The 27,363-nt window shown below is 51.6% G+C and overlaps 10 protein-coding genes across 10 annotated transcripts; 3 read left to right on the forward strand and 7 right to left on the reverse strand.

Moving 5' to 3' along the window:
- Positions 1–82: 82 nt before the first annotated feature.
- Positions 83–1,764, reverse strand: DSM5745_06448 (uncharacterized protein; the record flags this gene model as incomplete). The annotated part of the gene is made up of 4 exons (XM_026748464.1): positions 83–870; positions 980–1,357; positions 1,412–1,696; positions 1,743–1,764. The coding sequence occupies 4 exons, from the start codon at positions 1,762–1,764 to the stop codon at positions 83–85; spliced, it is 1,473 nt and encodes a 490-aa protein (XP_026602768.1).
- Positions 1,765–3,115: 1,351 nt separating this feature from the next.
- DSM5745_06449 (ankyrin repeat domain-containing protein) lies at positions 3,116–7,507 on the forward strand (the record flags this gene model as incomplete). Its single annotated transcript, XM_026748465.1, has 1 exon — positions 3,116–7,507. One exon carries the CDS (start codon positions 3,116–3,118, stop codon positions 7,505–7,507), a length of 4,392 nt encoding a protein of 1,463 aa, XP_026602769.1.
- A 345-nt stretch (positions 7,508–7,852) lies between these two features.
- On the reverse strand, positions 7,853–10,538 carry DSM5745_06450 (glycoside hydrolase family 92 protein; the record flags this gene model as incomplete). Its single annotated transcript, XM_026748466.1, has 7 exons — positions 7,853–8,456; positions 8,502–8,602; positions 8,656–9,116; positions 9,158–9,297; positions 9,343–9,665; positions 9,710–10,353; positions 10,409–10,538. The coding sequence occupies 7 exons, from the start codon at positions 10,536–10,538 to the stop codon at positions 7,853–7,855; spliced, it is 2,403 nt and encodes an 800-aa protein (XP_026602770.1).
- Positions 10,539–11,287: 749 nt separating this feature from the next.
- On the reverse strand, positions 11,288–11,987 carry DSM5745_06451 (adenylyl-sulfate kinase; the record flags this gene model as incomplete). Its single annotated transcript, XM_026748467.1, has 2 exons — positions 11,288–11,903; positions 11,980–11,987. The coding sequence occupies 2 exons, from the start codon at positions 11,985–11,987 to the stop codon at positions 11,288–11,290; spliced, it is 624 nt and encodes a 207-aa protein (XP_026602771.1).
- Positions 11,988–12,347: 360 nt separating this feature from the next.
- On the reverse strand, positions 12,348–13,720 carry DSM5745_06452 (H(+)-transporting V1 sector ATPase subunit C; the record flags this gene model as incomplete). Its single annotated transcript, XM_026748468.1, has 5 exons — positions 12,348–12,539; positions 12,587–13,079; positions 13,128–13,219; positions 13,265–13,359; positions 13,420–13,720. 5 exons carry the CDS (start codon positions 13,718–13,720, stop codon positions 12,348–12,350), a joined length of 1,173 nt encoding a protein of 390 aa, XP_026602772.1.
- A 411-nt stretch (positions 13,721–14,131) lies between these two features.
- On the reverse strand, positions 14,132–14,810 carry DSM5745_06453 (PaaI family thioesterase; the record flags this gene model as incomplete). Its single annotated transcript, XM_026748469.1, has 2 exons — positions 14,132–14,158; positions 14,217–14,810. 2 exons carry the CDS (start codon positions 14,808–14,810, stop codon positions 14,132–14,134), a joined length of 621 nt encoding a protein of 206 aa, XP_026602773.1.
- An 893-nt stretch (positions 14,811–15,703) lies between these two features.
- On the reverse strand, positions 15,704–18,268 carry DSM5745_06454 (putative succinyl-CoA synthetase subunit alpha; the record flags this gene model as incomplete). Its single annotated transcript, XM_026748470.1, has 10 exons — positions 15,704–15,790; positions 15,882–16,174; positions 16,238–16,269; positions 16,330–16,940; positions 16,993–17,203; positions 17,249–17,631; positions 17,684–17,827; positions 17,878–17,991; positions 18,039–18,046; positions 18,097–18,268. 10 exons carry the CDS (start codon positions 18,266–18,268, stop codon positions 15,704–15,706), a joined length of 2,055 nt encoding a protein of 684 aa, XP_026602774.1.
- Positions 18,269–19,424: 1,156 nt separating this feature from the next.
- Positions 19,425–20,051, forward strand: DSM5745_06455 (uncharacterized protein; the record flags this gene model as incomplete). Its single annotated transcript, XM_026748471.1, has 1 exon — positions 19,425–20,051. The coding sequence occupies one exon, from the start codon at positions 19,425–19,427 to the stop codon at positions 20,049–20,051; it is 627 nt and encodes a 208-aa protein (XP_026602775.1).
- A 509-nt stretch (positions 20,052–20,560) lies between these two features.
- Positions 20,561–20,935, reverse strand: DSM5745_06456 (SUMO family protein SMT3; the record flags this gene model as incomplete). Its single annotated transcript, XM_026748472.1, has 2 exons — positions 20,561–20,617; positions 20,714–20,935. The coding sequence occupies 2 exons, from the start codon at positions 20,933–20,935 to the stop codon at positions 20,561–20,563; spliced, it is 279 nt and encodes a 92-aa protein (XP_026602776.1).
- A 1,451-nt stretch (positions 20,936–22,386) lies between these two features.
- On the forward strand, positions 22,387–25,769 carry DSM5745_06457 (nucleoporin Nup84/Nup107 family protein; the record flags this gene model as incomplete). Its single annotated transcript, XM_026748473.1, has 3 exons — positions 22,387–22,449; positions 22,514–24,857; positions 24,907–25,769. The coding sequence occupies 3 exons, from the start codon at positions 22,387–22,389 to the stop codon at positions 25,767–25,769; spliced, it is 3,270 nt and encodes a 1,089-aa protein (XP_026602777.1).
- Between the last annotated feature and the right edge of the window lie 1,594 nt (positions 25,770–27,363).

The following is a 27,363-nucleotide window of genomic DNA, read 5'->3' on the forward strand; positions in this document are numbered from 1 at the left end:
CAAGCAAAGTGCAGACGGATGCTTACCTATTTGGCGGTTGCCCCGTGTTTCTTCTTCCTCTATTGCTAACAACATTCGCATTTCATTCCTCAAGATCAAAAGGCCAAATAGCCCTAAGAGTCTTCTCATCCTTGACCGGCTCATCATCATCCGCTTCCTGGTTCGATACAACCGCTTCCAGCATACCACGGAAGAGTTCCTTGTGGGCTAATCTAGTCTCTTCCCAATCATCTGACGGTACCCAGCCTTCTGACGTTGTATTCAGCAAGTCGGACAGATTAGTTCGCAACTGCTGCGCTGCCTCGAAGAGTCTGTACTCTTTCTTGTGATGCGCAATGTCTTTCGGCGTCGGCAGTGGATAAGGACACGGACCGACTAGCCCTAGATCTTTCCAGAGCCTAGCAGTTTCAATCATGTCATGACGCAGTGCCACAGCGCCATCTTTCCATGTTCTCCACGAATACCGAAACGGCCGAAAGAGGTTGTCGTCCATCAGCCTTGGGCCGGAGAGCTCAGGCGTCAGAAACTGTGAGCAGAGTTCAAAAGTCTTGGTGCATATTGCATCCGTGGTTGCAAAATCCGGCATTTCATCTGCATACCAGAATGCGGGCTCGACGCTAGCTGCCTGCCAGTCGATAATGCTGGTGACAATACAAGGGTCGTCTCCCGATACGAAGATATTCCGTGTATGCAAGTCCGGATGAAACAAGAGCGGCGTGGAGGATTTACGGATTCGAGGATCCGCGGCCATCTGCTTCAAAACCTGGCGGACAGACTTCAAAAGAGCCAGATGAGCATCTGGCGAACCATGATACATTGGCCTCTTTTCGTCTTCGCCATCGGTGGGAGGGACCCGAGACAAACCAGTGTCTATGAGGCCGTCACAGTATTCTTCAATACTCAACCCTGAGAAGGACTGGTGGTAAGTAAGGCTTCGAAAAAACAAGAATCATGGTAACGCAACATGGGCGCAGCTTACATGGCCCCTGATTACCCTTCGCGACGTGATAATATCTCTGGTCACCAGGATCACAATCCCAGTACCGAGCACCGCAGTGAGGCCCAATACAAAATCCATCACCCAACGACTGACTTTCGACATCATCAAGGGTACTGTCGAAGTAAATGTTCCCATAAGCTGGAAACTCCAAGTCAACCATTTCTCTGGCCGTGCGGTATATTGAGTCTATGCACCTGACTCGCTGGTTGCCCGCCATTTGTTGCCATTTTTGACGTAGCGGAACACCTTTCGCATGCTCCATGATGATGTACTCGCAGCCGATCTCGTTTCTTGAATCAGTAGAGTCATGACTCCAGTCGAGAATGTCCGGTATGGGAATGCTTGTCTTGGCTTGTACTGAAAGCTTTGGTCAGCGCCTGAGCGATAAGTTACCCTGGCAAGGCAACTCACAGTACCGAACCGTCGCAACTTCAGAGAGAGTGGTCAGTTTCGCAGGTCCCGCCAGCTGGAATGGAAGCCTCGCGACAATCTCCTTGCCGCTGTCAAGAGTAAAGATGAAAACCCTGTTGAACCCCCCCTCGAGCTTCCGACATGCTCTAATAGAACCTGCACCAGGACTCAGTTCAATGACCCTCCGGCAAAGAGCATCAAAATTGAATTGGATGTAGCGCGACTGTGATTCTAGACTGTCCCGTCGCAACCACCGACCGCTCGTGTACGCATGGGGCTCAAGATCTGTGTCACGTCAACGCGAGTATTACGCTTAACAGCGGAGGCATACCAGCTCCTATGCCTGTATCCATTCGACGTCTTGTTGAGATTGATCCGCGATTGAGAGGTTGCAAGAGCGGAACCATAGGAGGTCGGAGAAGAAACAAAGGAGATAAAGCGCGGCCAGGTTGACCATGAGGGAGAATAGAATGTTTCAGACACCGCCGCATCTGACCATGAGTTATCAGGGCTATGCTAGAAGACGACGTGGTGCGGGGTGGTCTATCATAAAAACTGTGTACGTTGTGAGGACTCAGAAGGAAACAGGCGCTCAGGTACGGTACCTAGATGTGCCTAGAGTGGCCCTGTGGAAGTGGCTGGGACCCGCGCCGCCATCTTTTGGGCCAACTCCTACACGAGTCTTCCTCACCTATCTTCTTTAATAAATCTGACTGTCTTGATTCGTTCATCCTCAGCATGAAGCTAGCATTACCTATACGGCATCAGAGTCCCATTCCGAGTCCCGTCAAAGCAGCAAAAATCGAGCACCCCCGCAAAGTTCACTCTGGCTGCGACGTCAACTACAGTACCTACCCCGTCCAAGAGTCCAAAACATCATCACCGACCCGAGAAGAGCTATGTCACGATCGCAAAATTGTTGCCGCATACTAAGCGCAAACCAGCATTCTCGCATTCGAGAAGCGCTATTGCGAGAGGACGGGACGACGGGACGATGACTCTGGCGATATTGCGCTGGCAGAAGATGAGCAATACAGTGGTCTTTGAAAACAGGAGCGATGTGGAATGGACTAGGATTCGAAGCGCTTAGTTTTCCAAAGGAAATACCCATAAGCTGCGGCGGCCGATGTCGACCTCGACCTCGTACCCCGCAAAGATGGGATTGAGGATGACATACCTATTTCGTCCACCGACTGCTTCATAGAGCCGTGCTGGGCTCCAAGGACACTCCTAATCTCCGCCGTTGTTCGATGGCTGAGTATCTAGCCCACCGTGCCATGATTCAAAGCGATTCTGAACAACGACAGATAGCCTCGTGGTCCATAGACCCAAGGGCTCCGATCCACCAACAACATTCAATAAAGTAAGAACAAGTCGCTACACATGATTCGTCAATATATCCCCAGGATGAGCCAGGATTATCCTGACTTAGCGGCCAAGGGTAGACACCATGTACGCTTCTTATTACACGAACATGAGCGCTTAGCGCCCAGGCTGAGCTGGCGCAGTGCTCGCTCAGAGTTGATTGGCCAAGCTGTAAGCGCTTCTGGATGAGGCAGAATTGCAAACGCATCTCGCCAGCCTGATCATGAATTATTCTAAACCTTTTTGCTATGACCTGGGATCGCTTGTGCCAGTGCTCATCGCGGACTCTACTGCTTGTGGACCTCTCCCAAGTAATCGACTTAGAGAAAGCCCTTCTCGATGCGCGTGTTTTCGATATGGCTCGTCTGGTGCGCTTCCATGATATGGGGTGCACAAGCCGATGATGCTTGGGATGATTTCTCGAATAATCTCGCTACTGACCTCTCGCCGCTCATTGCGCTATTCGGAGAACAGGCCACAAAGCAATTTCTCAGTGAATCTCTATCTCCGCTGGATAACTTCATCTTCGCCATGGCTCCGCTCGGTATTCTCACGGCAGTCGTTTCAGCCATTCGTGTTTGCGGCAGCTCGTCCCTTCGCGCTTTCATCGGACGAGCCCAGGAAGGAGGTGGCACTGTCGAGGCGGAGCTGTGCTCCTCGACGAGCCGTAGCGTCAGCGAGCTATATAACAATGGAGGAATTGCGCGCGTATTTGGGCGGCCGAAAATCCTGGAAGTCGTTCAAGACCCGGCCTCGAATGACTTTTATGACGACCATGGAAAACGGAGCAGGTTTAGGGCCGGTATCTTCACGTTCAGAGAATACCGGTCGACCGAGAAAGGGGTCGAGGAGTGGACAGAGACTAGCAGTGGAATTGGGACTCTCCTTGGGGAGAAGTCGACAAGGGCAGAGCCAGTAACAGAGGCCAAGAAGCTGGATGCGGACAACGAGCTAGCAGCTCGCAACCCTAATTTATCACTGAATATTGGAATCAAAAGACAGCCTGACTGGGTGTTCTGGGCTGCTGCGTTGATTGGATTTCTGATACAGGCTGCGGTGCTAATATTTGGTGCGGTTGTGACATATCGTCTTCGCTGGGATAAAGATGGTCGTTCCCCAGACCCCTGGGCATTCCCACTGATGCTGACCGGTACCCTGCTACAGTGCAGCGGGATGTTTCTCTGTGCTCGACTGGTCGAGCAGAGCACTAAGGAGCGCAGATTCAAGAAGAAATCAGACTCGCCAGACACACAGAGTCGGCTGCATTGGCTACAGCCAGGAAATCAGGCTGTAGGAGATCAGGTCTTCGACGCATTTGCTTACAGTGACACAAATAAGGCTCTGGATGATTATGTTTCTTCATACAAAGACGAGGGCTATGAGCCGGTCTTCCTGGTTTGGGTCGCGATCAGTGCGACAATGGGCGGATTCATTCAGCAATTCATCGGGCTAAGGGCGATGCATTCCTCGGTGGCGGTCTTTCAGCTTGGAGCCATGTTGGTGATGAGCATCATACGTGCCGGGCTTCGTGCTCGACGATTTGATAAAGATGAGAACAAGCTTCGACATATTATTGAGGAAGTCCAAGGCCATGAACTTGACTGGCAAGCATTGCACTTTGAAGCGAAAAGGTCCAACAGGGACCAGTGCTGGTTTGTCTTCAGTGGCCCCATTGAAGAGCAAAGCGATTCCAAGACAGAAGACGGATCTGTTTTCATCGGGAAACCGCATGATGACAAGGCTCGCACAATTGCCGGGTTCAGGTCGAAATGCGACACAGAGGAAGTAAAGCTCATTTCGGAGGCCCAAAAAGATGAGCACGATAGTACACGAAAACAATATCCGGGACAACAACAGGAATGGCGGCCTCCCAGGCCGTGTTTGGCGGTCCGCCTTTTCAAATATCGAGCCCGGCTGGCACAACTGACGATGGCCGGAAACCAGATAAGTACTCTGGCGACATGGGACGATCAGCATGTGGAAGTTCGGAACTGTGCTAGGAAACTTCAGATCCTCATTGAAGGAACTGCGGAGATCATGTTTTCTGACACCAGAAACATAAAAGAGGAGTGGAGAGATGTATCCTCTTTTCACTGGGCATTGAGCGTTGCCACTGTTTTTTATAGCCCACACTCGAAAAGGGATCCTGTATTCCTTGCAGTACGAAGGGAAACCGAGTCCAGTGCTTGGAAAGTTGAGCTTCCAGAGTTGGAAGCTGTGCTAGGTCTGTGGACATGGTCTTGGAAGAACAGGCCTTGGAGAGGCCATTGGGAGGGGAGGTATCCAGGAGGCCCAAGCGGGCACAATTACAAGAGGGTCATAAGTAAGGCCACGCAAAACGATGAGGCTGACCTCGTTCTATGGATGGATGGCTTAAAACGAAAGCCCCAAAGAGAGAACATGGTCGGCAGAAAGGGTGCTCCGTTATTTGGTCTGAACTCGGTCAAGGCAGGCACGCAGGACGTTCTTACTGTTCCCGTCAACTGTTGTCTCGTGGATGCCTGCGCTCAAGATATCTTTATGTCCTTTCTCAGCGCAGCTGCCAGCATCACCGACAGTTTCGGTGGCACGACGAAGCCGGGCATGGGATCCAATGACTTCATCTTGGTGAACGATAAGCTGTCAAAACTTGTTCAGATTTTTCTGGAAACTGGCCTTGGGTCAAGAGAAGACGCATATTTATGTATAGTTCCTGTGCTGCAAGCGAGGTCGCGACTTCCATCAGCAAGTCAGTGCTTGGATACCGCCAGGCTAGCGGCCTCTGATGCAAGGAAACGAGGAGATTGGAAACATGCTCATGCCCTGCTGGACTGGGCCTGGCGAATGTCCAAGACTTTGGCCGAACAGCAGAAGTCAACGATTGCACTTGGGGAGTTTTACCGCTGGGGAATACTGGACAAGAGCGGCAACAACCGAGGTCAATTTGATCTCTCCCAGGGGATAGCTTGGGTAACCAAGGAGAAAGGCAAGCGTTCAGCGGCAGTGGAGGAGACCTTGTTGCGCTACGAAGCGGTCTTCTACGCTATCCAAACCCAGAGCCAGCTGCAAGGCTCTAGCATTCTGGATGCGATGAGACAGAACCAGCACGTGGAAACGTTGGCGTTACTGCGGCAAGGAGTCAACTCCAATCAGGTAGACGAAGAAGGACGCACGCCGCTCCATTGGGCCGCCATTCGGGGCTGGATAGAGGTGCTCATCGGGCTCTTAGAGATCGGAGCAGCACCTGACTTGGAAGATAAACTTCAACGGACAGCACTGTCATATGCTGCTGAAAGCGGAAACCTGAGAGCCGTCCGAGTGCTCATTGAAGCAGGCGCTTTCCCGAACAAAGATGATAAGGCCCGTCAAACTCCACTCTCATACGCTGCTGCAGGTGGACACGACTCGGTCGTTGAGTTGCTTGCAAAGGACACGAGAGTAGCTTGCAATACCACGGACGATGAGGGCCAGTCGCCTCTCCATTGGGCTGCGAAAAATAATTGCTTAGCCTCAGTGAAGATCTTACTGTCCACAAGCAAAGCCAAGCAGCAATTCATAGACGCACCAAATAACGACGGGCTGACAGCGCTCATATTGGCGCTGATGGGCAGAGCAACTGAAGTTGCCGTTGAATTGGTGGACAGAGGAGCCAGTTGCGCAGTGCGAGTCAAGGAAAAACCGGCATGGCAATGGCTCATTGAACAAGGCCATCCGAAGCCCGCTAGGTTCCTTATCGCGCGTCTAAACGATGCTTTGGCTGCGGAAAACTCTCCTTTGCGGAACAGGGCGGACATTTATATATATCCAGAGTCGGCAGCCGAGAGCATCGTCGCAAGCCTTGGACCGGCCAGACTTCCGTCCACGGACGAAGTGGCCATTACAGTTCTGGACGAGACATTGGAATCAACGCCGGCCACTATAGATACCATGGTGCGTGCGGCACAGAACATGTACCGAGCATTGGCAATTTACTCTGCGGTCGAAGGCCAGCAAGTCAAAGTCTCACACAAGCCCATTTCGGAGGACGGACTGATGGGCTTAGTACTGGCCAGTCAATCCGAGGACACGAAAGTAACAGAAAAAGTCGTCAAAGCAGCGGCAGGAAACGGCAGGCACGGGTACACATTCTTGACCTCGCTGCTAGACCATCGACCTGACGAGGTGAAGGTCACAGATGACGTGATCACCGCAGCAGCAGCGAACAATGCCTTCAAGGGCCCTGACATTCTAGCTTTGTTACTAGCTCACCGGCGCGAGGAAATGAGGCTTACGCCAGTCATGGTCAATGCAGTAGCATCCGGCTACAGAACCCAAAAGATTATAGACCTCCTGCTAGACAGTCAAGGCGAGACAACGGTAATAGCCGAAGACACCGTCATAGCGATGGCAGCACATCGCCAGTTCGCCGGAATGTTTGTGCGCCCATTGCTGGCCTCTTACCCTGAGAAGATAACCATTACAGAAGAGGTAGTCAAGGCAGTAGCAGCAAATAAGAGCCAAGGTTATGTGGTTCTGACGATGCTCATGAGCTGCCGATTTGGAGCACTTCGGGTTACAGAAGATGTGGTTATGGCAGCAGCAGCAAATGGGGGGTACGACCATGGAATCATGAAGTTGCTGATAGTCTTCTGGCCCGGAGTGGTGGAGAAGGTGGCAGCGAGAGATGAGAGGCTTCGTGAGTATGTCTCGGCTTTGCTGGCTGAACCGCAGGAGGTGAAGAGGATAGAGGAACTAGTCGAGATATCACGGTAATTTCACTGAGTGTATAATCTTTGGAGAATATATACATAAACCAGAATGGCCAAAACGTTGGAACCCTACGTGTGCATTCATTGCTTTGAAACTCGTGGCATCGAATGGCTTCAAGGAGTAGACCTCGGCATAGCCATCTGTCCAGAGCACAGGAATTGCTTCCTACAGTCGAGGCCTTTTTTTTTGACATGCTAGCTAAGTATCGCCGCACGATGTAATACCTCATCGAGATCAGTGATAGAACTCCAATATTCTTCCTCCCTTGTCACGTGCATGGTGAGACCCTAAAACATCAATCGTATAGGTAGACATCAGCCGACGGCAAGGAGAAAGCGCGTTGGAAGTCTAAATATCATCAACTGACGGCCCAGGAGCAACCACCGGCAAAGAAGGCGGGAGATCATCAGCCGACGTCCCCCATCTACTCTCATTCCTCCCAAGGGTGAGAACAAGCTCACCCCCCTCGGTAAAGAAGTCATGGCTGATCCAATTCCGCGAATAAGGCTCTCCATTAAGTGTCGCAGACTGAATGTATATACTCTGGTATGTAGGATCGAAGTTGACTGTCCTTACCTTTGCCGTTCGGTTCGTGAGAGGGCTTGTGATATCCACTGCTTCGAAGAATGGAGCAGTTATTAAGTACACGTTCTGGCCAGGGTTTGGAAAAAGTCCCATCATCGTCATCGCGACAAAGGAGCCCATGGCGCCTGAGTCATCGTTGCCGGGGAGACCTGCTGGTGTAGGGCTAAAGAAGCGTGGAATGTAAAAGTGGGCGCGGGCAGTAGACTTCCCTGGTCGGCCGGCGTAATGATATTGGAACACGGTCAGAAAGGAAGGTTCGTTACCGATGTAGGTGATATTTCGGTCATGAAGATAATCGAGCCGACGGGTGAATTCTGCAGGGCCGCCGAGGAGAGTGACCAGTGTCAACATGTCGTGGGGGGTGAAACTGAAGAATAAGTATTTGAACATGAGGCACAGCAGGGAGACTCACAATTGGTATTCCCACAAGCTAGACTCGAACGTTTCTGCGCCGGTGTTTTGCAAGGAACAGGCACGGCCGCTCCCGTCAATGTTAGAGCATGCCATCGGGTCCTATGACGCGTTAGAGAGAGCGATCGAATGATTTGAAGAATCTGGCCACTGACCTGATACCCCCAAGTACCGTTCAGATTCCTCGGTTGGAAGAAGCCTTTGAAGCCGGTATCTGCACCAGATATGACAGAAGTCTGATCGGCTCTGAATAAATTCTGCCAGTATCTGCTTGTTGCTTCATATTTTTCCGCATCGCCTGTTTTGTTGAGACCACGAGCCATCTGGGCAATGGTAAAGTCATTGTAGGAGTATTCCAAGGTGCGAGATACACTCCGTGTCATTGTCCCAAAACCCAGATAGTCAAAGTCTTCGACAGGGATGTAATTGAGGATTCTCCAGCTTGCTAAGCCCCCGCGGCCTTCATTGCTCCAATCATACGGTTCCACTTCCGCATCCTTTTGAACAGCTGCATACCCATTATCCCAGTCAATACCCTCGGACAGGCCCTTGACATATGCGTCAGCAAGGACCACATCCGCATTGGAGCCTCCCTGCGTATAGCCTAGCAGTGATTCTGTTATCAACACGTCGTAGTTCAAGGAATTTGAAGTATACCTTTGCATAAAGACATGCGGCAATCAGGAAGCCAACCTAGATGTCGCTGCGTGTCAATCAACGACCGGACCATCCTTGACACGGCTGAAGGATCAACAATCGTCAGAAAGGGAAGCTGTGACCGGAAAGAATCCCAGAGGCTACAGACGGTTTAGAAGCGTTCTTCTGCAGCAGGACTTTCCTACCAGTAAAAAGAGTCAAAGTAGGGCTCAGCACTCCTCCAGAGCGGGTTTTCTCCTGTGTAGTCCTGAGGGTTGACCATGGTCCGGTAAATGCCGCTATAGAAGTTGGTGAGGACCGAAGAGCCAACTCCTGTTCTGGAGACACGGATAGGGGCCAACTTCCTTGTCCATACATTAACTGCAGCAGACCTGGTAGCATCGAAGTCGAAGTTAGGTATTTCATCTTCAGCGTTGCGGCACGCCTGAGCAGTACTAATGAAGCTCAGTCCGACGCGGGCTAAGATCGTGTGGTTTACATTATGATTGAATCGAACAAAGCCCCCGGCCTATATTTATCAGCCGTGCACTGATGATAAGCAAGAAGGCCTACCGGAAGAGGATAACCGTTGATGCTTCTGGATACCGTAAGGTTCTTCACGCTGGTATCTGCTCGAGAATTGACGAAGATCCCATTATCCCGGATTCCCGCGTCGCTGTCAAAGTCTGCACAGAAATAGGGCACATAAGAGCCACTGCCAAAGCTAGGTAGAAAGCGTGCATAACCTGTCAGTCGACCCGTGGTCTCATCAACAAAGATCGTACCGTTATCTTGCCGCGAATCAGACAGATCAGTGAGGTCCAATAGGATGAGGGGACTGGTAGTCTGGCCGGACGCAACCCGGAAGCGAAACAGGGATGTATGATGGGTCGCAGTCATGTGCACCTGGATACCGGAGCTCAAAGTCAAGCCGAAGTACCCGGGGCTGGCAACGACAGAGTCCCGGTCATATGTGGTTTTCCGCGTTCTCTTCGGATAGGTGCAGCCATTGACCTTGTCGTCTGTGCATGATACGTAGGGGAACAGCGGAAAGTTTCCAAGGGAAGGCTGTCCTCCTGTCCCAGAGTCGTGCAGACTGGAGAATCCAGTTATATTACTGTTGTCAAAGGTAAAGCCCCCCTGTCTGCTTGGGGAGTCCGTATCCGCGACGGCTTTGGCCATCCCATAGGGGATCGTCGCTCCGGCAAACACGTTTCCTTCGACAAGTTAGAGAGAGACTGATAGTAGCTAAGTACTCCTTCGTGAAAGTACCTCCATTTGTGCTTCCTATCAGTGGATTCACGTACTGCAGCACGTCGTAATCATCAACAGCAGCAGAAGGAGCATCGAGCCCACTGACCAGCGCGACCCGGAGCAGCGCGAGAAACAACGGATGGATCATCGGAACAGAGCAACCTTGTATAGCAGTAGAACGAGAGTCTCAACAGTCAATGGATTATTGTGCCGCGGTTCTGGAGTTGAGGTTCGCTCCTCTAGAATGGGGCCAGGTATGTCGGCACAACCACGGGGGAGGAACAGGGTAGCCACTTCCTCAGACCTGAGGAGTTCATTTCGGCGCTAATAGAAGTCATTTTCGATCAAGCAAACGCCCCTGATGATCGGTGGCCGGGGTCGTCACGGCGTCGACATGATGCACCTACCTGCATCATGCAGGGGAGAGTCGGAATCATTTGATCTAGGTCTCATGGCCATGGTACAACCTTGCAGATGTCAGCATCTTCGAACAGGGATAGGCCATCAAGATCTGGACCGCGAAAGGTCACAGAGATGCAGGGGATATGAATGTTCGAAGTCATTCGCCAAGGTCGTGGACTGACGCGTGACCACCTGGACTCCCCGACGCGCAAATGATTGGGACAACATGTTTTGATCCGGACTATTCTTGAGTCCGACACTGAAGTTGGAAATCGCATTTGAGAGTGATTAAGCCCCGGAGGTCAGAACCTGTTCGTATCAGCCGTATAACTGAGTCTATGTACAGACATTGGTATATAACAGATACAAGAGCGTCTATATGCACGCATGTCTATCCAGCGACACACCATACCATCCTCCATAATACCTGCAATGGAAGATAAATTGCCTTCAACCCAGCGACGCACCGAATCTGCCCACCATGTATAACTCTATTTAAGCCTTGAGCAGCTGCTTGCCGTCCAAGTAGTCGATGATCTGCTTCACAGCGTCCGCAATCGGCAGATCGTCGTTGTTCTTGATGTGAACCTCGGGCTTCTCAGGAGCCTCGTACGGAGAACTAATGCCAGTGAACTCCTTGATCACGCCCTCGCGCGCCTTCTTGTACAGCCCCTTTGGATCGCGAGCCTCCGCAACCTTGAGGTCAACATCAACGAAGACCTCCACAAACGGCAGACCGGTCGTATCATTAGGTGTAGGAACCTCATGCAGCTTGCGCGCTGTGTCACGGTCCGCGCGGAACGGCGAGATGAAAGATGTGATGGCGATGGAAGAGCTGTCAGCGAAGAGCTTCGCGACCTCCGCGATGCGGCGGATGTTCTCGTTACGGTCGGCATCAGAAAAACCGAGATCCTTGTTGAGACCGAAGCGGACGTTGTCGCCGTCCAGGCGGTAGGCGTGCAGGCCGCGCGCCAGCAGCTGTCTTTCGAGTTCGACAGCGATGGTGGACTTTCCGGAGGCGGAGAGACCGGTCAGCCAGATTGTGAGACCTTGTTGCTTGCGGAGGTCATTGCGCTCCTTGCGCGTGATGCCGGCGTGGTGGGTGATGTTCCTAGATGGTGGGGTTAGTTGGGTGTTGATGGCGGAGGAATGCTAGGGTTTTGGGATGGTAGAAGGGGATTTCGTACGTGGCCATTTTGAACAATTGAGCAGGTCACCTATATTCTATAGAGGATTGAGTGATTAGGAGGGCTGGAGGGAGGGAAGAGGAATAAGAAGGGGCGACAGAATGCCGCGTAATAAAAATGGGTTGGCGGGGCTCTTGAAACCGCGGGGGGACACCGACTTCGGGACGGAGTCCAAGACTTGTCCTCATCTCATGCGAGCATGATTGCTGATGTGTGCCACAATTTCAAGTATATGGCCATGGATTAGCACGTTACTTATGAAGCTAAAAACAATTGCTCAATTCAGGCTCAGATACGGTATATGTACGCTACCAACATGCAGTTCAGTAACCAACCAGGTAGAATATAGACAAAATAACCCGGCCGGATCAATTGAATTCGAAATCGTAATACACGTAGGCCGTGTAGTCTGCACCACCGCCCTCAACGCCATGCATCTCGTTCGGATCCTCCTTCTTGACCCGGCCCTTCTTGTCTCGTCCGAATGCGTTCCCGGCCAGGTACGAGTACTTATCATCGAGGTTCTTCTTGGCTTTATCGGCGTGCTTCGAGCTCGGTGTCTGCTGGCAATTAGTCTTAGCTTCTCGGATATATGTGCGGTACATACCTTCACAAGCGTGCAGACAAAGTCCAGCGGAAGACCGTAGCGGAGCACCGTCTCCACAAATACCCGGAGGACAAGCACATGTACCCATACCATGACGGCCTCGCTCCATGACGTCCGGCCCAGTCGCAGTGTCTCACCCCAGAGCTTGCGCTCGTCGCCGCCTACCCTCTCCACCTCCCGACGCTCCTCCTCCTTTCCGCCTTCCACGTACTTGAAGTCACGGGGAATCCATTTCTGCTCGCGACACTTGTGGACGAACTCGGTGCTATGCTTGCGGAATGTCGTAACGGCGTACAGGGTAAACTCATCGTCGGAGGCGACCAAGTTCGCGGAACGAGGAACAACCATGGGCGATACCGTCTCGTAGGTCTTGAGGAAGTCTTTCACTTGCTGCGCTGGGACGGCTACGAGGTGTGTCTCGATGTATTCGGAGTCCTGGACGAGTCTGCGGGGATCAACAACGGATGCAAGGGACTTGGTGGATAGGTTTCCGCTAGTTAAGTTAGCTAGGGCTCCGCGAGTATAAAGCTGGGCAATTCACGTTTGTTTCCGTTGAAGAGTAGCCAATGTATTCTTGATCTGGTTGTACTGCGAGTATTTCGATCGGAGGTCACTGTCGATGCTGACGGCTTCCTGCCACAAGTTAGCTTGGATCGATATCATTCCCGCTGAGCGTACCTTTTGTAAGAGATCAATCAACTCAGATAGCGACCTGTCGGCGCGGTATTTGACTTTATTCCATGAGAACGTCCGGAGGTACTGATCCACAGGCTCTACCTTATGTCAGATACACCCCGCAATACAGCAAATGGAGGACTCAAAGCCGGACGTACTATCGTTCACCGTCTTCATCTTCTCAATCTGCGCCTCGTCACCGTCCAGGATATTCTTCAACGCATCGCCGACCTTGCTGACCACACCCTGACAGGCAGCCTCTAGCTTGGCCAACTCGTCCGCTTGTTGCACAAGGGCATCGAGGGTACCGATCTTGAATTCCGGAATTGGAAAAGGAGCGACGGTGCCGTTATCCGCGGCGACAGTAGTTGTGATGGCGTCAAGGGCATCATCCCGGTGGTGCGAGGGAGTGATGGATGAGGGGAGGGAAACAAGGAGGTACTTGGTTGATTTGGACATGACGAAGGCTGTGGAGGAGGCGAAATATAAAAGAGAGCTATCGCCGCACCTGACAAGGCATGGGACACTTGTGATGGAAGCTGGAGGTCGGGGATAAGTGATGTAGTGGGTAGCTGTCCGGTTGGATTATTGCCCGAAGCTGCGGTTGGCGGAGGCGGTCGGGGCACTGCGGAGCCTATACTACGGAGTAATAGTATAGTGACTCCAAGTTACAACCCAGGCAACTGATTTTCTTGTGTTTCTCTCTGAATATCCGAACATAAAGACTAAGGTAATTTATTAAGTCTAATATATCTTATCTAGAACTGTAGAACTATGTACAAGAATGAAACCAACATATCTCCTCTATACGTCAAATACCGCAATCATTATGTGTCCACCATTCAATTCGTTGTAGGTTTGTTAACAGGCTTAGTTGACGAATTTGTGCAATGGCGCCTGCAACTGGTTAGACCTGTCCGCTGATAACGAATAGAACATCACGAGTAAAACATACCATGGACGCATTCTTTGGCTCGATGAACAAGGACTTGGCTTCAACAAGCACATCCGGCTCCTGCCCCTCCTCGGGAAGAGTTTCAATGCGCGCCTCAACCCAGGCCTTGCGGCCTTCAGACTTCGTTACCTGCGCGCGCATGACAAAGTAGGAGTTTGCCATGGCCGGGCGCCGGTAGTCGACGTTCAGGTTCGCAGTCACGCCAACCTTGCTGGGTAGGACGGGGAAAGCGCAACGTCCCATGCCCTCATCCAAGAGCGTGGCAAGGAAGCCGCCGTGCACAATCCCTGGATGACCGGAGACCCTGGAGCCGAGATAAAAGAAGGTAACCAGAGTGTTTGTGTCGTTGTTGTAGAATGCGGTTGGGGGAACAACGATGCCCCCCGAGTTCGACAGGGTACCGGCCGTGAGACTGCGGTCACGGATCTTCTCTGGGATCTTCATGTACGGCCTCGATTGGACGTATGCAGGGTCTTCCCGCAGTGATACAAACAGCGGGTGGTTCTGGATGTGTTTTTCGACTTTTTGCGACAGCTCATCCGAAGGAGTAAACATGGTGAGGGTTTCCTCATCTGTTGGGGCGGGGCTGAGCATGGCGGGCAGAAAATCTTTTGTAACCTGGCCGCCAATGCCAAAACCAAATGCAAATGCGGCGAGAAATGTAAATCCAAACAAGCGACGGAGACGTGAGGGCGGTTTTGTGTACGGAGTACCTTCGAGAGCCTGGCAGTTAGCAACACGAATCCGTGGCAGAACAGGAGACGCGACCTACCGATGGTGTTGTAAGAGCGTTGAAGAGAGCGTGACGACAAAGGAAAGTGAGGGAAACGGGCTAAGCCCAGGGCTTTTGTAGAAGGACAAGAAACATGGAGCCTGGATGCAGTGGAGACCATCCGAATAAACGTTGAGGACGGCATGGCGACGGAGGAATATGGGGCCCGGAGGTGTTAACGAGAGTGGAATAAGGAGCGAACGGTCAGCGGTGAGACATGGATCGGTCAACGATCTGGAAGACAGACAATGATTTGCCCTAGAGAGTTGCCTCGGACATGAGATCTTCAGATATCTACTCCGGACAGTCAGTGTCTGGTTGACTTGGTGGCAGAGGTCTTTCGGCCTCGGCGGGATGCCCAAGGATTTCCCTTCTGGGCCGGAGCCGGAGCGACTCAGAGCCGGCTTGATTGTGATTGGCTGCGGAGTGGCGAACGCAAATGAACCTCGGCTCTTTTATTCTCTCGATTCCAACCATTATGTTGAGATTAATATGGGATGCTTGGCCTGGCATATTATTGAAAGAAAGTGGTTTACGACGGAAGCTGAAGCTTCTCGTGCTGGGCCTTGTGCAACAACCTTGAGCATCCGGTATCACCAAGCATGCACTGATACCTTGCCGTACCTTATAAAACTGTCTTTTTCTTCTAGATCTAAAAATTCGGTGGACTATTCTATACCCGGTATATACCCGTGGACTTCTAATCTACCACCCTCTACTGTCCCCTTGCAAGACTAATGACCTTCTTTGCCGCGTCCTCGAAACTATCAAATGCATGCAGCGGAAGCCCACTCTCCGCAATCTACAGGACGTCAGTGTCAGCACCATACCTCCTTAACACAAAATCAGGCACGCTGAGCAAGAGAATAAAAGATAGAGAGATGTATACATACCATCTTCTGTCCACTCTCCTCGTTCGTCCCCCTCAGCCTCACCACCACCGGCACGCTCATCTTCAGATCTCTGAACGCAAGAATAATGCCCTCAGCAATCATGTCACACCTCGTCAAGCCGCCGAAGATATTCACAAAGATGGCCTTGACTCGAGGGTCCGAGGCTATGAACCGGAAGGAGGACTTGACTGTCTCAGAAGTCGCCTTGCCGCCAGTGTCGAGGAAATTGGCGCATGAGCCGCCGTGGTGCGTAAGGGCGTCGACAGTATTCATCGCTAGGCCAGCGCCGTTGACTATTGTTATTTGACTCCAATTAGTTTGCCGCAGTGGATAGATGAGGAGGACTCAAGTCTCACCTAAAGTACCGATGCTTCCTTCGCCATTGAGTCTATATTCGTGCTATGGTCAGAGGAAGTGGTAAGCTCGTGTGGTTAGGACTGCAACGTACTTGACGTAGACGATACCGTCCTTCTCTGCTTCCACCTCCTCGGGAACTTCTTCCTCGACACTTCGAAGAACATGGACATCCTTTTGCCGTGATGAGCTCCGGAAGGCAGCATCATCAAAACCAAACCTCGCGCCCCGCACCTCCAAAGCATTCCCAGGGGCACTATCACCCACTCGAACTTCCAACACAAACGCCTCTTTCTGTTTGAAAATCTGCCACAGGGCCTGGACAAGCTCTGCGATTTTCTCATGTGCTGACGTTGAAAGACCAAGTTGAGTCGCAACCGCTGCGACGACTAAGTCCGAAGCACTAAAGCTTCCTTTAGTATATGCGAAGGGAATACGGACAGAGCTGCTGGACTCAAAGCCAGCGGACGTGGAGGCGATGAGCGCGGGAGAGAGTGCGGTTCTGTCAATAGTGAGGGAGAGGTGAAAGTCCGACGCTGATGGTGTGGTCTCATTAACGGATATTCCAATTTGTTTGAGCATGTCGAGGGCTTGGAATTGCTTGATATATAGAGTTCGGGACTGGGTTCTTGGAAGGGATTGTTGGCGCCCTAGCATGGCTCGTCTCATTGTGTGCATGCCTCTTCTCTGGTTTCCGAATACGGACTATATTGTGAGCTTTCCTATGCTCCTAAACAGGTAGGCGTAAGATACTTACGCCATGGCTTGTAGTGCCAAACCGGTTGGAGAGAAGGGCCTTCATTCCCTCACCAAACTTCTCTGGGTGGTTAACCATGACCGCGCCCGCGCGCTCAAGAGCTTGATATTTCTCCTCCGGCCCTGGCTCACCGGGTGCTGTCCAGGCGCCTGCATGGCCCATGATCCGTCCGGGAGGAGCTTGTCGACCGCCGACTAAAGCCATAATCGGTCTTTCTTATTAGCATCAAGGAGGATAGGTGGAAGGAAGCACGTACTTCGGGTTGGTAGTCCTGCGATGATACTCCGTAATCCACTCGGCCGCATCCATTTCGGCTGTCCCGCCAATTTCACCAACCAGGATTATACCTTCTGTATCCGGATCGTTTTCAAAGATCTTCAGGGCGTCGACAAAGTTCGTTCCCGCGAGTGGATCGCCGCCCATACTGATGCAGAGACTCTGGCCTAGTCCCGCACGTGTAGTTGAAGCAACAGTCTCATAGCTTAAAGTACCGGACTTCGCAACGATTCCTACCTTCCCTGGAGCGAAGCACGGCAGTGGCTGGAATCCAATGCGACATTTCCCAATTGCTGATATTATCCCTGGACAGTTGGCGCCGACGAGTCTAGTTTTGGACTGCGTTTTGAGTATAGAGTGGAGCTGTCGCGAATCAGTATACACTCGATCATTTTTAGTGAGAAGGCATAGGCACTCTGAGAATGTCATGAAGCGGGACGTGCTCCGCCACTGCAACGACAAGAGGTATCTCAGCTTCGATGGCTTCCTCAATTGCCTTTGCTGTCTGATTTCCTGGCACATAGATTGCCGAGGCATCTGGTTTCGCTCGCTCTTGAGCCTGTTGCAATATCAGAGCCCGTCTAATAACTGAAGTCTTTGGAAGCGCACGGCTTTAACAGATGGGAAGACAGGCAACCCAAGGTGTTCCCCTTCTACACCAGGTTTAACGCCTCCGACAATCTTTGTTCCCCATTCCAGAGATTCCTTCACATTTGCCGTGGCCTAGCAGGTCAGCTTTGCTCTGTGTTTCTAATTCGAGCTAGGTATACCTGTCGGCCTGTAGTTGTTTGTTAGCTGAGAAGTGGATATCCGGCACAGGCGGTTTACCGGTGAATCCTTGGAACAAAACTCTGGTGTGTGCCCCAATTTTGAGGTTTGGAAGTGTATCCGCATAGTCGCATGTCCGTAGCGAGCTGGAGAAGTGCTTGATCTGCTGTAATGAAGCTCGCAAGTATGGCGTTCTCCCCGCCCGCACAGTTAACGAGCACAAGCCGGGCATCGCGTTGGGGCCACAACGTTTGACGTCAACAGTCCGAAAAGAATTTTATCTCCTCTCATAAGCAGTCTAACTATATAACAATCTGTGTGAGAATAATCGAGGTCCAGAAAAACACAAGGCTTGGGGAGCTTTGGTGAACAACCTCGGGAAATCTGGGGTCATGCATGAACTCCGCGCCGGTCTCGGACTACTCACCGACCATTTCCGAGGCCCTGCGGCTTACTGTCTAGGGCTGTGTTGATAGGCTCTCTCGGAAGCTGGTCAAAGGCGACTATCTCTCGGGAGTCGGAACTATACATAATACCGTAGGTACTGCCACATGCCCACGCAGTGGCGCGCACACCTTGATACAAAGTTCGCGCAAAGTTCCAGCCGAATAACCGCCTCCATATAGCCTTTTGATATGGGGAACCTGGGGTACGGTCCTCGAGGCGGTGCAGACTGCAAAATGCCCAAAAGTCTAATTGATAATTATCAGGAGAAAAATCTGCCGTAAACCTCAGTGTGATATCAAGCCGTACGCAATCGATCCCAGATAGGACTGAGCATAACATGCATGTTGTGTGAACATGCAGTCTGTGGCCCCTGGGTCTCCCCGTCATGTTCAGGTCGACCGTCCCGTCGATCTTCTCGGCCGGCGTCGTCGATCGTCTTGCTCAGCAGTCCCAGCATCCAACTCGGCGACCTTCCAATCATGAAACCCTGGCCCCATTGTTTTCGCTCCCACATCCCAATTACGAGACTTAACCACACACCGGCTTAAAGGCGGGGTCAAGGTTGAAACGCAGCAAGACTCCAGAACTGACGCCATACATTATCGCACATCGACTATTAATAACTACAACCAGCTTTTCGACGCGGTCCAGACACGGACTAGAACATCGATCCCCCATCGACCCCCCGTATATAAGAAGGTTTACGCGTGGAGCATGGCTACAAAGACTAAGACTGTTGCGAAGGGTTCGTCTGTTTCTTTCTTTGTTCTTATTCCGATCGCTGTTCTGCTCGTTTAACTGCTCTGCTCTGCTCTGTCTGCTGTGCTGACATCTGAGAACCGCCTCTTGTCTACTTATCGTACTCTGTACCAGTACCTATCTTGGCTGCTATACTACCTCGCCAACCCTGTCCAAAAATCCCCCCAGCTAACGCCGCCCCAATGTCCGCAGTCGCAGCAACATCCCCAACCACAGCAGCAGCAACCTCAGAACTCCAATCCTCCCTCCGCGAACTGCACATCGGCGAGAAGACATCCTCCATAACCGACATCCCGCGGCCAAAGCTCACAACCAGCTCCGCCCTTCCAGCCAAGAAGAAGAAAGCTCCCGTCGTCGCCGACTCGTGGGAAGATGACCTCTCCGACCAAGATGCAGACTCAGATAGAGCTGGTGACGAGCTAGAATCACCAAATGTCGCTGCGAGTCTCGTCACCTCACCCGCTATAGCAGAAGGCCCTCTCGACCCCCCACCCACGCCGATCTCCCCGCAGCTGTCACAGCCGTGGATTGCTAGTGCGGCTACGGTGGCGGGTGGGTATGGACAACCGACATCTACGTCGACATCTGCAAGGGACCCCAACCGGCGACCCGAGAAACAGACTGCTGTTGCGGGAAGGTTGATTGCCGGAGCCTTGGGAATTCGGGCTCCCAAAAGGACGGAAGAACAGAGAGCATATGACCGGGCTGTGAAGGAGCAGGAGATTAGACGGAGGAATAAGGAAAAGGAAGAAGCGGCTAGGGCTATGGAGGCAGAAGAGAAGGCAAAGGCTGCGGTCTGGGATTCTTGATTCATTTCCTTCGCCAACCTATATGTTTAATGGGGTTTCTCTGGTACGGTTCATTGCGTCAAGGTCGTTTCTTTTCATGTCTGGTGAACTTAATGCGGAGTTGAGCTGTCTGTGTATGGAATATTCAAGACCAGGAGTGGAGTTTATGCTGGGTTACACTCGTGTACGCTGATATAGGCAGGGCGGTAGATTATCTTGCTTTCATAATATTCACGCGGGTATGACAGAAGTTGGCGTAAGCCACTGGGCTCTAAAAAAAACGACGGCAATTGTAGCGTCAAAACGCTCAGGTACAGACAGAATAGCCTGTCCCAGGTAGTGACCTGTCATTTCCATTGGCTCACGTTGTGACTCCCCCTACAACATGAATAGCCCACCCGACCCGGCCAATGCTAACAATCACCTATGCGCCAGAAAAAAAGTTGATGGAATCGTAGAAAGAGGAGACCCGCCGGAGGATCGAGAAGAGGATATATCAAAGGTTGCCTGTTAGAATTCGTCACAAGCGTCTAGCCGCCGATCTGTTCTTGGTGAACTTCGAGGGTGTCTCCGTCGGCCATGTCGAGCTGTTAAGGAATGATAATATGTTAGCCATAGATTTACAAGGGCGGAATTGCGTAGGTAGTCTGGAAACTCAGTTCATGAACGGCCGGAGAACGTACCGTGTCTGGCGTATCTTCTGGACGTACGCGTGTTCCATCAAAGAGAAAACGGACTGTTTGAGGCTGCTTTCCTTGACGGTCACAGAACGCATCCATGAGCTTTTTCAGGGTAGTCGATCGCTTGATCTTGAAGAAGACTTCGTTGTTGTTGTCGGTGACCTTGATGTTGAGGTGCTCAACAGGCGCAGGGGCGTCTGCGGGGGGAGCAGCGGCATCAGACATTTTGTGTGAAGTTTTCGAACGGTCTCGAGCAACCGGTAGGAGAATTATGAGGCTTGCGAGTCTGCGAGCGAGCTTTGCGTTAGTGTGTTGTTCGTTTGGTGCGATCTTGCGATACAATGCGGGGTAACAGGAACCGGCTGTGGGGAGTAGAGAGTCGACTTACATGGCGTTGAGTAATGAGGATGAGTTTGTAGACGTCAGATATTGTGCCGTCAAAACTCAGAGGTGAGGGAAAAGAGGAGGAAACTTGAAGGTGTTGCGTTGGATGTAGGAGGCGACGAGAAGGTGATCAAAGCCCCCACCAGCGAGGAAGAGCGGAGAATCTATTTTGCGGCGCAAGTCTCAGGCGGTGGAAGTGAGATGAGGTATTCAGTCAGTTTATCACTCAATTGACGTTCCTAGCCAATCGTTTCTTGCTCATTAGGTTACTTGTCTTTCTTGTGTGTCTCAAAAAAGCCCGTCTACATTGCTTTTCTCTCTCCTCGTATACATATTGTCAATCGAGTTCATCGTGTGTGCGCATTACATCATGGTAAGCGGATATATATGTACCTAGGTATGGCCAGAGGAGCCTGGATAGAGATAACATATATTAGGGCGGATTGAAAGAGGATATAGCGTTCGATCCTCCATGCCATCCACGAGCAGTAAGGCCACACTTGAACGCTTCCCCTTGACCCTTCGACCAGTGCTTACTACGATTAGTGCGCCATACAAGGTAGTAGACTCACTCCCGAACCATGGGCATAATGAACCAAGCATTAACAGCGGCAGCATGTTTGACCAAGAACTCCTACCAAGAGGAAAAGTGCCAGGCTCAAATCAACGCCCTGTATGAATGCTGCAATTCTTTCTACAAGGAGCAAGGCGAGGACGCGAAGACTCCGAGCTGTCCGAAGCCGAACCTGCTGAAGCTGCGAATGAAGCAGCGCGGGCAGGAAGCTTCATAACGCATGTCTACAATCATCCCTCCGTTCTCGAAGTGGCCGCAATGTACATAATAGACCTGCCGTATATATAGAAACGTCGAGCTCCACTGGTACTGAATGGCAAAGGGTGGAAGTGCTGTAACAATTCCCTTGCAGTCTAAGCTCCCATATAAGTGAAGAGCTAGACTAGTTGTAAGAACTGCTGGATTGTTCTAAGACAATCTTGAGCACGCGAGAGGCCGATTGACCTGAACGAAGATTGAAGCGCTCGTTCCGAGACTCTAATGATTGCCTAAATGACATTAGAGAAGAAAAGAAAAAGAAGAAAGGGCCAGCAGAACCGTGTGACGATTTTTATGGTGTGGAGGATATGGAGCTAGTCCATTTCCAGGTTAGCGGCGGTCGACCAAAACAGCGTGCTGGGCCAACGAGAATTCATGCGGTGACAAGTTAAAGAGGCAGAAACACATTGTCGCGCGGCTTCATTGCTGGGATTTTGTTCTTTTTCGCAACCTCTAGCTTATGGCTCCGCTGAATAGAGCCGCCGGGTCTGCCGGTCCAGTTTCTGGCTTCACGTCATTGAATGTGAGTACTGTTTTCGAGCTCGATTCTTCGCCGAGAGCCTCTAACCCATCCCTTCGTCTTGCAGCAGAACCAACGGCAACCAAACAGCACCGAAGTTATCGATCTCGACGACGATGATGACGAGCCTATGGATGATGAAGAAGAGCAAGGCGACGATGACGAAGTGTTAGAGATCGAGGACGACGAGGAGATGGAGGAAGAGGAGGAAGAGGAGGAAGAGGAGGAAGAGCTGGAAGAGGAAGAGGATGCTTCAGCAGATGATCGGAACGGCAGCGAATCGCCCTTGAACCTTGCCGGAGCACCTAATGACCAGAGTATGATGTTCCGACCTGAGTCTCGACACAATTCTGACGGCGTTACAGATGAATTCGACGCCACATCCGAGTTCTTTACATCAGCGGGCGCACAGCAGGCATTGCATCCCCTTCGCCGGACTGCCGACCGCGTTACGCGCCAGATCGAAGCATTCGCCGATAAACTGGACCGGTTTAAACAAAAGGCCAACCGCGATGACGAATTCCAGAACTACCAGGCCGTCTACCAGCTGGTGAAGGGATACCAGACTATTGCGCAGGACGCCATTCAAGACCTTTCCAAACAGAACACACTAAAGAAAGCGAAGTCAGGATGGGGATTGAACAACGGCAACAGCACGAGCGACCCTAAGACCGAAGAAGAACTGCAACGGTTACAGCTAGAAGCGAACACTTGGCAGCTTCTGCTGAACCTCGTCAGTGTCGACGACCCCGCTAGCAAAGCCAGCTACCGACAAGCGCAAGATACCGCTTTCCAAAAGCTTCATCGCTATTCGTCGGATCGCGAGGTTTGGGAACAATTCATGAAGGCAGACCAATACGCGGTGGAATGTGTGGTCATCATGAAGTGGCTGGAACAAACTGCGCGCTCTTCTACCCAGGACATTGATTCTTTGATCTCGGAGCTGGAAAAGCAAGCCGAAAGAGGACAGGGCGCCTGGACTCACGGGTGGCTCTACACCAAGGAGACCATCAAGGGACAGAAGCGGCTACGAGCCTGGCCTCAACCCCTCGAACCGAATGATCCAGGAATTACGGCTTTCTTACTGACTTCTGAGCATTCCGAACCGCTGGTTACGCAGTTGGATCCCGACGCGGTCACCCGCCAGAAACAGAATCTCCAGAGAAAGGACCAGTTCCACGAGCGTGCCACATGGATGACGTGCTGGAAAATGCTTCGACAGGGCGAAAACTGGACTAAAATCAGGGAATGGGCGTCAGATCGCCTGGAGAATTGGCGCGCAGTCAGTCTTTGCGGTTCCAGTGTTGATGCGAAGTCCGGGGGGGAATCAACACCTCTTCATGATGGGGTTACACGTATGATGAACTGCCGGTCGCAAGATACCTGGAGAGCCGCTTGCTCTAGCCTGTCGCGGGATTCGAAGACTGAAGACTTCGAGCGGGCTGTTTACGCACTGTTGTGTGGTGAAGCAGACACGGCCTACAAGGTGTGCACGAGCTGGGACGATTTTCTCTACGTCTGGTTCAACCACCAGGTATTGTCCCGTTACAGGGGGTTTTGCAAACAGCTCTCGCGAAAGATAAATCATCCGCCCGCAAACCCTGTGGCCTTCAGGCCCGAACCTGCGGCTCATGCCGAATTCAACACCTTTGTGCAGTCCACCAAGGGTAACGATCGAGTCGGAGGAGAAGCTCGAAACCCCTACCGCACTATTCAAGCCGCAATTCTGGGTAAAGGATATGACTCCTTCTTCTCATCCTTGGCCAAAGCAGTTTCGCAGGCGGCTATCAATAGGGATGGACCGACATATGTGCCCAACCTCTCGCCCACATATGTGGACGACTCTCTGCTAATTGCGGCCGAGGATCGCGATGCGTTACGGATTGCCGCCCACCTCTATGTCGTCGCCGACCACACTGGCTGTGTGCGTAATGATCACAAATTCCTGGAGATCGCATCCGTGAACGTGATTGGTTATATTTATGACCTGGAAGAAGCCGGGCTTGTTGATATCATTCCGCTCTATGCGTCTCTTCTGACCGACCTTGGGGCTTGTTTTGTACTTGGTGATGTGCTGATTGAGATCACCGACCCGAAAGAGAGAAGGCTGCTAGTTCACTTGATACACAAATACGGGATTGACATTGAAGAAGTTATCGCGCAACAGTGGAAATCGATCACTTCTGGGAAATCGGCTGTCGAGCATACAAGAACATTCAAGCATGTTTCAAAGATCATCAAGCGCAGAGATGGTAACCGTGAGCTGGCGCCTGCCAAGAAAGATTTCATTGGAACGGAAGTTTCGCAGCAAGACGAGCGACTTATACGTAGTCTTGAATGGCTTCGCTTTATTGACGGGCAATGGGGCCGGATTTGTCTTCTTGGGACAGTGCTCTACAAGAAGTTCTTCAGTAAGTTTCATTGTGGCTGGCGCCGAACAATCACTAATGTCTTCAACAGTTTCCGGCAAGCTTCCTGCTGCTCGAGAGCTAAGCCGGCGAATGCGGCTGTCGGAGATCTCCCGTGAGGCCTTCGGATTTGATATCGCCGAATTCTATCCAGCGGACTATGAGAATGGAACCGATGGCGGCACCCCGGAGCCTTCCAGTCCTTCAAAGCCGAAGACATTTGGACATAAGCGGAATAAGTCGTCCACCAACAGCCTACAATCCACGAGCAAGCACCAACTTCTCTATGCGCAATCGAAGACTATGCGCGACTTGGAAGAGCTTATCCTCGCCTTTGACGCTTTGGAGAACTTCGCCCTTACCTACGAAAGATGCGACGAGCTCAGACGTCGACGAGACTCGGCAGCAATCAAGGGCATTAAGGAGGAAGTTCATGACGCCTTGGACGCAATCAGTGTCCATGTCGATGAAATACTCTATGACTGGCTAGTCAGCCCTGACGACGGTATGACCTACCCCTCCCATCGAAAACTTCCCAAATCATCATCCACTAATGTTACTCCAGAAACCGAAGCCGCCGAGCTCGAACAAATCCGAACCACCTACATCCCCGAACTCTTCCTCGAGTACCACAGCGCCCTCTACTACTGCGCACACATCGTCAGTTCCGAGCTCCTAGTACAATGCATGAACCTCGCCATGCAGGTTGCGGAGAACGAACCCATAACTCGCAGCTTTACGGCCGGGAAGCGCATGTCCGAGCTGATGGAAGCCTTGGCGCTCTCAAGTAAGGCCATGGTCAATACGCGTGCTAGGCCTGATGCCCGATCTGCTGGTGGCGAATCGTTGGGGCTTTGGACTGTCAAGGTCTCAGAGGAGGATATCGAGGGCCAAATCTTGGGAGCTGAGAGCTGAGATGATGGAAGGAATGTGGTTAAATAGATATCTTTTTCTGCATGCATGGTAGGATCTCACCTGCCTTCTAGTATTTACAGTACTCTATCTACTACTTGAGCATTGGTGGATGGATGGGTCGGGAATGTACATTACCGTGGAAAGGCGGTTCATGTCCTTTTGTCTTCTTTCTCTAGTGAATAGAGAGGCACCTTTTACATTCTACCTGCGTGCTCCTCATCCGCTCCCATGGCCTGTTATATGATGACCCAGAGCAGACGAACTGGTCGACATCTGAAGCTTTCCTCCGGACGGGGATTTCTGGAGATGGTGCGAGGTGACCTCATAATACTTTGACTGTCCACCCAGATAGAGGTCGACACCATTCGTAGTCTCGGTAGAGACCAATAAGTGCCTGGAGACCAAGTACCAGGCCTGAACCTCTACTACGTAGCAAGTACCCTTGGGACTGCAAGGAGGTGCTAGAGCCCAGGTCTCGTGAAGGCGCCGCCTGACTTCAAGGAGGGAGGATTGCAGTCATGGAATTCGGGATGACTCGTAGACGTGGGATTGTATTATTGACGCCACTGCTGCACTGTACAGAGTACGACGCTGTTAAGGAGGCGCCTTGACCCACGTTACGAAGTACGGAAGTACGCGTTCATGTCTGAGTGACCGCGAGCGAATCGATATACCTATCCGCATAAGATACACCGATTCCAAACGAGGTGATCTCGGGTGGCGAGGATTCGGCAGCGGCTTCTATCTGCTCTACGGAGTTGTGTAGTTGGCCGGGAGATGATTGCAGATAACCGTTGGAGTTCAGAACCTTCCAAGGGGTTTGGATACATGTTAAAATCATCGTTGTTTCACTTTGATCAGCCAATCCCTCGGTCATCGGAGGGATACCCTAAACGGAGAGACTCCGTCGTACGGATCGCAGATTCCTGATACAGGAGGCAAACTCACCTATCACGTCGCAGATATTCAGATTCAAGCCCTGAAGAGGCGTGAAAACACGTCATGCTGGTCGTGGACTCGCGGCCTTGAATTGTATAGACAGGGACTATGGGGTCCTCGCCTCCTTTGGGGCAAGAGGCCTCTTCTTGATCTGATATGGCTGACACACCTGCATCCTGTAGTGGCAACAACTCTCCAGAAGTGTCGAGTGCCACTGTTGTACAGAGTACCAAGGAAATAGTATGATCTTCCCCCTGAAACAGGGACTCCCAGAACCGTTCACAGCACGCGTTGCTGCATGGACTTGGTGATGCGAAAGCAGTGAAGCACATTGCAACTCTATCCGAAATCAAGGATACCGGCGCAAACTAGAGGGTTTGTCAAAGTCTTGATTGTGAGCACCACTGCAAGCAAGAACCAATAAATAAGCAGCATGAAAGTCAATAGTGAAGCTTCATATTTGGCCGAATTGAAGGAAAGTGGAGTGGGGAGTAGTGTGATTTTGCACAGCCTCTGCCAAGCCCCCGAATTCAGCAACGCTATTTGTTTGATTCTTGGACTGCAGCTTCGGCTGCGAGCTTGAGCATCATTCCTGCCATTTAATAGAGAGGTTCTGCCACGGGAGCGCTCGGCGAAATCCATTAAATTTGTAGTG

Source organism: Aspergillus mulundensis (assembly GCF_003369625.1).
Source record: "Aspergillus mulundensis strain DSM 5745 chromosome Unknown scaffold_6, whole genome shotgun sequence".
Classification (NCBI taxonomy): Eukaryota; Fungi; Ascomycota; class Eurotiomycetes; order Eurotiales; family Aspergillaceae; genus Aspergillus; species Aspergillus mulundensis.